This window comes from Halichoerus grypus, chromosome X (assembly GCF_964656455.1).
Source record: "Halichoerus grypus chromosome X, mHalGry1.hap1.1, whole genome shotgun sequence".
Classification (NCBI taxonomy): domain Eukaryota; kingdom Metazoa; phylum Chordata; class Mammalia; order Carnivora; family Phocidae; genus Halichoerus; species Halichoerus grypus.
Window position 1 is genome coordinate 15,904,765 of NC_135727.1, and position 11,820 is coordinate 15,916,584.

General features: G+C 43.5%; 1 protein-coding gene across 1 annotated transcript; it reads right to left on the reverse strand.

The window, feature by feature from the left end:
- On the reverse strand, positions 1-4,255 carry BRS3 (bombesin receptor subtype 3). The gene is made up of 3 exons (XM_078064389.1): positions 3,822-4,255; positions 1,822-2,173; positions 1-414 (listed from the first exon to the last, which is right to left on the reverse strand). Exons 1-3 carry the CDS (start codon positions 4,253-4,255, stop codon positions 1-3), a joined length of 1,200 nt encoding a protein of 399 aa, XP_077920515.1.
- Between the last annotated feature and the right edge of the window lie 7,565 nt (positions 4,256-11,820).

Genomic DNA, 11,820 nt, shown 5'->3' on the forward strand with positions numbered 1-11,820 from the left:
CTAGACTCTGTCATCTTCCTTCTTCGCATTGCACCCAGTGAACAAGGTCACACTAATTTCAGACACCTGCGAGCTTCCAGCGCCTGGGACCCTTCCCATCACAGCCAGGTTGTTAAGGGGGGTATCGGCGGGAGGAGGGTCAGGCAGCTCTGCCTTGCAACAGAATAACTGAGCTTTAAAATGCTGCTGGAAGGTTTTGCTCAGCCAGTAAAGAGCAAAGGGGTTTACACAAGAATTGCTGAAAGCCAGAACCCGAGAGAAAATGGTGACAATAAAATGAATGGCAGAGGGGTCCACGTAGGTTTGATAGGTGAATGAGTGGTAGAGGTACAAGAGGTGATTCGGCAACCAGCAGAGAGCAAACAGAGCCACCAGCACTAGTACGGTTTTGGCAATTCTCTTCCGGGATTCGATCTAGAGGGGGGAGGGGGAAGACAAATGGCCACAAAAACAATCATTTAGCTGGCAGAGATTTTTAAAAGCCATTCTCTAGATTTACATAGAAATTTACAGTTAACAGGCTGGAGTCCCTTTGAGCATGCGTCTGAAACAACTGCTTGGGAGGTGTGGGAAGGCAGCCTGTGCCTGCCTATAGGATACAGCCAGTTAATTGGCGTGGTAACCCACGATCTCGGTCTCATTAGCTCTAATGCACAGACTCCCAGCCCTGGTTTTGAGAGACTCTAGGATGCCTCCAATTATCTCAAGGAGTGTTGTGGAATTCTTGAAATTTTAATTGAATTAGAAATAGAGAGATGCTATACCAAACTGCTTTCACTGTATCAGCAGAGGCTGACTAGGTTACAATGTTCTTCCGGGGGTTTATGGAAGTTGCCAAGTCGGTACCCAAGGTGGTTTCTAATCTATGGGAATTCTGACCGTACAGTCGAAGGAATAAAAAGCAATGTGTCATCCTGCCTACCCCTATGCAAATAATCCTGCCCGCACCTCTTCGTGAGAGAAATGAACCAGGTTAAGTGAAGACATTGCCTATGGTCACAGAGCAAAGAGAACAGTTCACATGGGCATTAAGTATGCCACTTTAGCCTCATGAGCACCCCTGCTGAACTAACTGAAGGGACTGGTCAAGAGGTCAATGGAAGCATCTCCCTCCACCCCCAAGAAAGATAGAACTCCTGTTTTTTTTGTTTGTTTGTTTTTATCAAATGGAACAATGTTTTGGCAAGATTCTTTTTTTCTGTTCATATTTATGGAAGGAGGGCACACCTGGCTCTTGCAATGGTCTTTGTCAATCTTCTGTGAGTCACTGTGTTCTCCTGCCACTGGCACTTACCTTATCCCTTGAGCCCTTGGTTTGCTCATGTGTGTATAAGTGGTTTGCACTGAATAATGTTAGGGCGTCCTGCCAGTTCTATCATCCCGTGTCTATCATTCTGTTACACGTTCTAAAACAAGAGATGCTTCCCTTCAGAGTCTCACCTTGAGTGCTGGTCCTCACTATTCCACAGGGTAAATAATTTTCGCTGCTCCCAAACTTCAGCTGTCCCCTTTCTAGCAATAGCAGCCCTAGCATGCATTGAATGCTTACTGTGCACCAGGAACCATGTCGAGCATTTCATATCTATCCCCCAGTCCCCGTCTTCATTTTACAGATAGGGAAACAGGCTCAGAGAGGTTAAGTAACTTGCCCAAGATTGCTCAGCTAATATGTGGTAGAGCCAGAATGAAATCCTGGGTCTGACACGCTCCAGAGCCCGTGACCCGAACAAAAATACTGTACTGCTATGCATTTATTGCTCACAGGTGCACAAGTAGGAATTTCATTTCTAAATTCATGCACGGGTCCTGATTAATACATACCTGCTTGCGGGCATGGCTTTGTTCCTCAGTAGGGATGTTCAAGGTGCTTTTGTAAAGAGTCCTAGCAATCAGAGAATAATAGACAGAGATAATCGAGAGTGGGATAATATAGAACACCAAGAAGCACAGCAGAGAATGTATCTCTTGCATGAGCTTCTCAGAAACAGGATAAGAGGTACACGCTTCAAGTGTCATATTCTTGTTGGGATCTTGAAGAGTATATACATTTGAAAATATAGCCTCTGGCAGAGCAATTATCATAGACACGATCCAGACGCAGCCAGCTTTGGCACAGGTCTTCAGGATGGCGTTGGAGGGCTGCCGCTCCAGTGGCTTCACAATCGCCTTGTATCTAGAAACACACAACCATAGGCAAAGGTCAAAATAAATATCACAACTATGGACTCTTAGGGTTAGAAGTGACCCTAGTGGTCATCCAGTTCTGCCTCCTATCCACATGCATATAACCAAGTCAACATTAACCAACTGGAATCAGTTATGATTTCAAATATATAATACATCCCAGTATTTGATATGTATGCTAATCATCCTTTTCTCTTATTCACTAATCGGAAATATTTCAGATTTGCCATTTTATAACTTTGTGTGTAGATCCTCTATTTAGGATGAATAAATTTTTCTCAGCATGATTTTTTGTATGATTGGGAGTAATTCATTACCTGTATATTACCTTACATGTTCTAAAAGACTTCCTTTTTGTATAAGTGACTGATTTTAAACCTAATTCTCCTTCCTTCATGAGTGAGCAGTCATCAACCATCCTGGAAAAGATTTCGCTGAGTTTGTGCAGTGAAGAGAAGAGGGTTAATTTCTTCCCCGTTCATAAGCGCTACTTTGTTGCCCAAGCTGCTCTGTAGGTAGATTTAGAGCAAGGCAAGGGTGAAACCGGACACCCTATGCCCATGCAAAGGTGCCTCCTTATTCTGACAAATTCACCTTAAAATCTACAGCCTTTAACTAAATCTGCCCTCAAAGAGAATATAAAACCAGCTAAAGCAAAAATCCATAAAAGACACAGGGGAAGGTTTTCCTCCTCTCAGATTCCAGAATCTGAAGAAGCTATTCCTTCTGGTCCTGCCAGGCATTGATTACTTAAAGGCTTCTTGCAGGCTTTTTTAAGCATCACTTTTAACATTTGGAGCCTCAATCTGCACCCCCCCCCCCCGCCCCGCCGCCGCTTTCACAGTTATCCTACAATAGGAACACAGAAAAACACAGTACTTATAGACTGAAAATATCCTAACAGAGCCTGAATACACAGACTGCCAGAGGTTCTCACACGCTCTATCCATAGAGCTCTAAAAGTCAACCAGATTAATTTATTTCTCCGGGAACAAGACTGTCATTGAATGCCTATAGAGAAAACACAGACAATTAAGTGATGACATTACACTGAGTTACCAGGCAGCTGAAAACCTCACCGTTTTTCTGCCACTGGTTAATTTGATGAATTTCAAATAAATTAGATGCATGCATCTTTTTACCATCCTTCCGGTTGACAGTAATGTATATGTGGTCAATTTCACACCTATGCTGATGTTCTAATGTTAACAATATTGCACCACTAGGCTGCACTAATGTATAAAGCATGAATTGTTTTTCTTTTACACCTGGAACGATTTGCCTTAATAAATAAACGGGGAGGGGGGAGAACACCGTTCAGAATTCTTTCAAGCAAACAATTACACTTCAAAGAGAATAAATTATTCCTAAAGCATACAATTTCAGCCTTTCCTCTGATGCTAACACAGGAATCTTAACATTCTTACACCAACTTTTATTTTCAATGCCCCCCTCCTCCGATTTTCTCATCTTACATCCAGGTTACAGACTGTAAGAAAAGCAGAATAGTAGCCCGTAAATGCCAAGTACAAGCTTTCCTTTTTTTCTTTTTTCTTTTTCTTTTTCTTTTTTCTTTTTTTTTTTTTTTTTTGCCTAATTTCACATCCTGGCAAATAAAACTGAGAAAAGAAACCCACCTGTCAGCACTGAGAATTGTTAACGTGAACACTGATACACCAACAGAAGTGAGCCGGATAAAAGAAAGCACCTTACAGCCAATTCTCCCGAACAGCCATCCTTCTGCAAGGTAATGGGTTGCATCCACTGGCACACAAGTTAGCAGAAGTAGCAGATCTCCAAAAGCCAGGCTGGTGATGAAAATATTTGGAACGGTTTGCATGGATTTGGTCTTGAAAAAGACTTTGATGAGAATAGCATTTCCAAGGATGCCCACTGAAATGATCACAGCATAAGTGATGTAGATGGCACACAAAGCTTCTATTCCTGGAGAGTTGTCTCCGGTCCGTCCTTTATTTGTGGTATCATTAGGAACGAGAGAGCTTGATGATTCTGTGTCATTTGTGATTGGAATTAAAGTCTCATTAGGTGACTGTGGCTGTCTTTGAGACATTTCTTCTGAAGACTCTGCCTTTAATATTTCTTCTGCTCAGTTTAAATGTAGTTGATTGTCACGTCTAAAGCCTACGTCTAGTAACGAGATGGTGGAACAGAACAGAATGGCAAGCAAATTCAAGACACCCGGATACTCCTTTCCTTCAGTTGTTCTGTGTCTCCCAGCATGCTTGGCTAAATGCTTACCGATCTGGCATGGAAGGATGGGAGGTGGAGGAGTTTTATTGGTGTTTCCGTGACAGAGGGAGGGGGGTTTGGGAAATGCTCTGCAGTTGCTTGTTCTTCCCTGTTGGGGAATCTTATGAATAACTAGTTATTATCAAATAACACATTGTTTATTAGAATCGCCCTGTTTCCTTGTCTGGCCACGAAAATCTGTATAGGTCTTGTCCATTTTTTCCCCCGAACTCATTCGTGTCTCTGCCATCAGAGGATGGTCTAATGCATTTTCTTTTACATGATCAATAAGTATGTGTGTCCCCTGAAGCACAAACTTGAATCCACTTCTCAAGATTTAATACCAGAGAGGCGCTGAAGCAACAAATCATTCACACTTTGACAGGGCTGATGTCACTCCCAAGGGGGAATAATTCAGGTGACCCTAGGCTTATCACCTCGCTCTGATACGGTAATTCCCCACTCTGTGCACGTTACCGGGGCCGTGCTGCAGAATGGCAAAGCAACCTCTAAGAGACGAAAAAATCCAGGCAAACCACCAGTTGCTTTGTCTCTAAATGTCCCAATCAAGCAGTTTTTACTGTTTGGCTGTTTTAACGCCATATACATTTTTAAATGCTGTTTCGGGTTTCTCTCCTCAGCGATGGTTAAAATGAACCTGCTTTGTTCCAAAACAAAATAATACAGGACCCTGCTCAGAGGTCCCAACACAAAAGGACTTGTAAGAATGAAAGTCATGCTTTTCAAATGAAGGAATGCCGTAGGTTACTCCAGAGAGGACGGGCACGTAGATGGTGTTTACAGCAAGTGGAGGAAGGAGAAACGTAAGGCAATCACCTTAGTAGCAGCAAGAAAAGCCCCTTGTCACAGAGAATGTAAGTATGTGATTTCTGTGCGTGTCTCTGGGGTGGGGGGGGGGTTGCTTGGGAGTGAGAGGCCCGCAGTCTGAAGGCATTTAATAATATAACCTGCTAAGAAATAGTCCCTGAAATGATCAAATTCAAAGGATGATCTCTCAGCTAGGAGAAACTCTGTGTAGGGAGGTTTTTTATAAATATGTCCATATCAGAGTTAGTCTGGGAAGTGAAATGAAAAACAGCAAAGTATTTGGCTAACCAGTGAACAGAAGTAGCAAGCAAGGATTACTCTTTCTACCTGACAGAGTACGTGCAATAAATGCTACAGGGAAAGGGAATGGGATGAAGTGAATCAATTATTTGGTTAATTCGAGCCCCCCCCACCCCGCCGCAAACCACACCCTTCCCCACCCTTTGTGAAACTACCCCCCCCCACTTGAATTACTACTCAGCCAAATAACTGTTGTGAAACTACCCCCCCCCACTTGAATTACTACTCAGCCAAATAACTGTTCTTGATGGGAATGGGGAGGGGATGTGTTTGGATAAACCCAACTCCCTTAGCTTTTAAGTATCCACACAAATAATTTCATGCACTGGGCTGGCTCTTTAAGATCATCTCTCCAGAGAACGGCTCTCTATAGAGTTCCTATCTTGTTCTCACAAGCCAATGATAAAATCTCTCTGGGATTCCTGTGTGTCGTGTAGCAAAGAGCAAACAGTATCTTCCAATTCACACCTCGGCGGATGGCCACACAGCACTGTTTCGTAAGAAACAAACTCTTGCGTATGAGTTCCAAAATTATCTGAATTCCAAAGATCTCAGGCATGCTTTCATGAAGCTGCAGCCCCCCTAGCGTGCCTTTCTTCCTCCCCGCTCCTCCTGGGCAGAGACAGCAGTGGTGTGGGGCTGCTGCTTGAGCAGTGGGGTTCTTGGATCTCTGGAATTCCAGAATTCCAGAATATCAGAGATGGAAGTGAACTTAGAGATGCTGAAGGCAAATCCTCTATTTTTCTCAGAGGCAGAAGTGAGGTTCAGAGAGGGGGAAAGTATCTCAGGCAAGGTCACACAAGTTACTCAGTAGCAGAGCTGAGATGAAACAGGTTCTCTTTGAATTCTGAAAGGTTAAAAATCAGTGGCAAGAGTGAACAACACTCAGTTCCTGACAATGAGCCATATTTGCTCATGTGGCATCAGGGACTTCGGTTTTCTGCGTGTTCTGTTAATCAAAGGACAAGGGCTTTCCAGGCTAACAAGCAAACGATGATAGATATAGATAATGTCAATGCATTTGCCCCTCTCTCTACTTATTTTACCTTGTAACTCACCCACGAAACATAACAATGTCTTGTTAATTGTTGCAAGTTAAAGTTGCAGGGCACCTAGCCTAGACAGAAGGATGAAATCCTTTGTTGTTCATGTTTAGCGCATAACTGGTCAGTATTATCATCCCAGTTTTTCAAAACCAACTATTCCTTAGAGATTAAGCAATCGTAATATGATCCTAATGTAGCCTTTTAACTCCAACTACGAGTTGGATATTGAACAAATAAACTGCCAATTTTCTGAGGTTGGGTTTCCTGGTTAGGTCCCATTCAGTGTTGCTAAAATCTTTTTTAAGATTTTAAAGGAGCTGGGGCTCTAAGCGGGCTGCAGAGCGCTTCTCTGCCTCTGAGGGGGTGGGGACGAGGGGGATTTTAAAGCAGTTGCTAGAGATTTGGCGCCAACGTTCTCAGCCATCAGTGAAGCAGAACAGTGGTTCCCAAAGTTTGGCTTGTGTCCGAATCACCAGGAAGGCTTATCAGAGCAGATCGCCGGATCTCACCTCCAGAGATTCTGATTTGGGTAGGTCTGGGGTGGGGCCCCAACATTTACATTGTTGTTGTTTTTTAAGATTTTATTTTAGGGGCACCTGGGTGGCTCAGTTGGTCAGGCAACTGCCTTCGGCTCAGGTCATGATCCTGGAGTCCCGGGATCGAGTCCCGCATCGGGCTCCCTGCTCAGCGGGGAGTCTGCTTCTCCCTCTGACCCTCCTCCCTCTCATGCTCTCTGTCTCTCATTCTCTCTCTCTCAAATAAATAAATAAAATCTTAAAAAAAAAAAGATTTTATTTTATTTTTTTTTTTTAAGATTTTATTTTGAAGTCATCTCTACACCCAACGTGGGTCTTGAACTCACAACCCCAAGATCAAGAGTCACACGCTCTACCACTGAGCCAGCCAGGTGCCCCCAAATCTTTTTTTTTTAAAGTAAGCTCTACACCCAATGTGGGGCTCGAACTCACGACCCCAAGATCAAGAGTTGCATGCTGGACTGACTGAGCCAGACAGGTGCCCCAAACATTTGCATTTCTAGCAAGTTCCCAGGGGATACTGACGCTGCTGGTCAGGGACTACACTCTGAGAACCACTGATGCAGGACAAGAATAATCCACCTGTTCAAGAGAAGCATGGCTTTTCCTGATATTGAGATCAAAGAGATATTTCTGTGGGTCTTCATTAAAGGCAAGGGAATTGATGTGATGAATACTTCAAACATCCTGCCTATATCTCTCAGTCCCTGGTAAGCCCTATTTCCAAGTCACCCAAGGGGCTTGGGGTGATCTTTCCAACGGGAGAAAGATGACATGGTTAAGCTTTTTGCCTACTACTCAAGCACAGTTTGTATATTTGAAAACTGACGAATGAATGAAAAACCAGAATTCTCAATCTGTAAGTCTCTAATTACAGAGGTTCCTTTTCAAAAAAATAGTCTTACGCTGGAAAACAGGATGGATTTCTTCGTTATTAACTAACTGGGCTAGATCAATGGTGAGACGACACAATTTGACTTGTGGGCGTATTTGGATCTATGTAATAGTGATTCCTGTTGTCACGGTTCTCTGTTCTCCCTCATAATTTCTTGCTTCAAAACTTGACTGGTAGAGTTTCATATTTCCAGGGGAGACTGCTATTCAGAATGACCTCTGCAGAGACCAGGGAGAGTAAAAAACCAACTATGCCAAGAGTAGAAATTCTAATCGACTCTTCTAAGTGGAATTTTTTGGTTAAAGCTAATTCTTGCCATGATTACACCTAATGGCTCCCTAAAAGCAGACGTCCCAATCACTGTACTTGTCCACGCACATGTGCCCGATAGTGTGTGCTCTGGTCTGTGTGACGTTCCACAATTTTGCGAGATTGAGGCAGTTTTGCATCAGATAAAATGTTTAGACTTCCTGAATATTGAGGTATCAATTATGAAGTAAATGACGTTATCTCTTAGTGCATTTCTACCTCTCTTCTCAGTGATTCCCCTTTTCCTAAAATTCTATTGCATCCCCCCTAATCATGTGTCCCATCCCCATGGGGCTTAGTTTCAGCCTCCTACAGGTTAATCCCTGCCACGGTGCTTCAGATCAATGGAGACCAGGTGACCCCGCAGTTCCACTCCTACGTATCTACCCAAGATAAATTAACACCTGTGTCCCCCCAATGACTTGTACGCAAACGCACATGGAAGCATTATTCACACACAAAAAATGGGAAACAACCAAAATGTCCATCACTTAGCAATTGGGTAAACAGAATGGGGCTTCTCGCCACAGTGGAATACTACTCAGCAATAAAAAAGAACAAACTATTTTTTTTTAAATCCAGTTCGTTGGTTATCAATTTTACTCTTTTTATGAGACATAAATATTAGCATTTTGTGTCTAGTTAGCTAGCAATATGAATCCCTTTCACGATCTATCATTTGCAGTGGGAATTGTTCTAAATAAGAATGATGACTTGCAAAATTAGAAGTTGCAGATTATCAGAGACACAAATGATTAAATGCATTTTTGTTATTCCCCTCTCAGCTTCACTGTACGATTGGAATAGCTTGAGGAGGCTGGTTTTCCTACATATTAACACTAAACTTTTATGAGTTCAGACTGGTCATTAATCCCAAGTAAGAACAAACTATTGATACGGGTTACAACCTGGATGAATCTCCAACATATGCAATGAAAGACACCACATCCTCTGTATGATTCCTTAATATGACAGTTCTAGAAAAGGCCAAATGCTAGTCATGGAAGACACATCAGTGGTCACTGGGTTTGGAGGTTGGAGCCAGGGCGACCGCTAAGGAGCACAAGGGAAAATTGGGGGATAATGGAAGTGTTCTTTTTTTTTTTTTAAGATTTTATTTATTTATTTGACAGAGGGAGACACAGCGAGAGAGGGAACACGAGCAGGGGGAGTGGGAGAGGGAGAAGCAGGCTTCCCGCCAAGCAGGGAGCCCGATGCGGGGCTCAATCCCAGGACCCTGAGATCATGACCTGAGCTGAAGGCAGACGCCCAATGACTGAGCCACCCAGGCGCCCCTGGAGGTGTTCTAAAATGATGTGGTGATGAGGGTCGCATGACTGCATAAATTTATTAAAAGTCAAACTGTACACTTAAAATGGATGAACTCATGGTAGGTAGATTATACCTCACCTCAAGAAAGCTGAAAAATGAGCAAACAAACAGTAAGGCTAGATGCTGTTAAGGGATAGAGCTGAGGAAGACGTTTCTCACCCCAGGGATGGTGGAGTGGGGTGGTCTCCCCGGTGCTCGGAACAGTCTGACTCTGCCCCCCAGCATTCTGCCAGGACTAGTGCTCATGCTTCGGGGGGATACCAAGATGAACAGAACTCAGCGTTTGTCCTCAAAGAACTTAATGAGAGAGATAACGGGAGGACAAAAATAACCAAGAAATCCAAATTTCTCTGGCTCCTACACATAGTTGTTCACACAGGATCTTTAGCTTCTTGGGACGTCCTTTATTTATCTCAAGCCCTTCTGGCAGCCCCTGAATCTGGGCAGATTCAGATAATAGCCATCATGTTGTACCCCAACTTACTGCTTCCTACTTCAGACTTGGCTTTTTATCTCAAGCCCTTCTGGCCTCATTTGGGACTATCCCAGGCCATTAGACATTGTTTATGCCTTTGGACCTCAGCGGGCTGGGGGTCTTACTTGTCGTTGGAGACTAAGGTTGTGCTAGAGTCAGTGGCCATTGGTTAATCCAAGTCTTTCGTAGGGTCTGTGCTCTTGAACACATATATTCCCACCCACACAATCGCTGCTGTGGGGGCCCCACACTCTGCCTTGCAGTCTCCACATCACTCTGCTGGGCCTTGTAGTCTTCCCCAGTGTCCCACCACGGCAGTCCCTCTCCAGGGACCACCACTTGTATGCTGGGCGATGCCGGTGTGACAGGGTATGGTAAGCCTGCCAAGGAAAAATAAGGTCTCCTTAAATCTTAAAAGTTCCCATTGCAAGAAAAAAAATTTTTTTTGTAACTATGTGTGGTGACAAACGTTAACTAGACTTTTTTTTTCTTTTTTAAAATATTTTCCCTCTTACTTACTTACTTTATTTTCTTGTTGGAAGTCTATGTTACATTAGACTTCTACTATGTTATATTAGACTTCTACTTCTAACAATGTTACATTAGTTTCAGGTGTACCTCGTAGTGATTGGACAAGTCTATACATTATGCTGTGCTCAGTGCAAGTGTAGCTCCCATCTGGCCCCATGCAACATTGTTACAATACCATTGACTGTATTCCCTGTGCTGTAACTTTCATCCCGGTGACTTGTTCATTCCATTAGACTTACTGTGGTGGTCATTTTACAATACGTACAAATACTGAGTCATTATGTTGTATACCTGAAGCTACCGTAATGCTTTCTGTCAATGATACCTCAATACAAAGCCTCTTATCTTTCAGTATCCAACTTACAATGGCATGGAGGATACCCCTATACACACCCATTGTTTCTAGGAAGAATTTTAACAGTTCTCCTCCTTAAGCAGACCCAAGAATCTCTCGGGTTGCTTCCCCATAGGCCCGAATCAGTCTTTTATTTGTTCAATCCAATCTGCTGGGTTATTGGCAACTTAATCTTGCCTCTTGAAATGAACTTCACAACTGGTAACATCAATGTGGTCCTGCTTGCAGGTCTCAGTTGATTGATTCAATTATCCCTGCTTACAGATGAGGAAGCTGTTGAACCCAGGTAGCTGGTTCTAGAGTCAGCGCTCCGAACCACTACCCCCCTTAAACAGAGATGGCTCCCACCAAGCCGTTAGCTCTGACTGGTTCCAGCTTAGAATGCTGACTCCATCCATCCTCATTAAGATGGTTTTTCAAGGTGTCATCTCCATTCTGTCAGACTCAGAGCAGAAGTGTCCTAAAGAAAGACTGCCCGGGCCCCTAAGTGTTCTAACTGTTCAGTGGCTTAGATACAGTTCTTTCCTTTGGGGATGACTGCATGTCCTGAACCAGACCCTCCTCTAGTGACCTGGACTCTGATTATCAGTGTGGATCGCCCATCCACATTCTCTTTCAATGGAAAGGCTCCTCTCAGAGCCCCCACCTTGGTCCCTCTCTGCAATTTGGCCTCATTTGGGACTATCCCAGGCCATTAGACATTGTTTATGCCTTTGGACCTCAGTGGGCTGTATTATGAAGACGGGGTCAGGATCTCATTCCTTTTGCCACCATGAGAA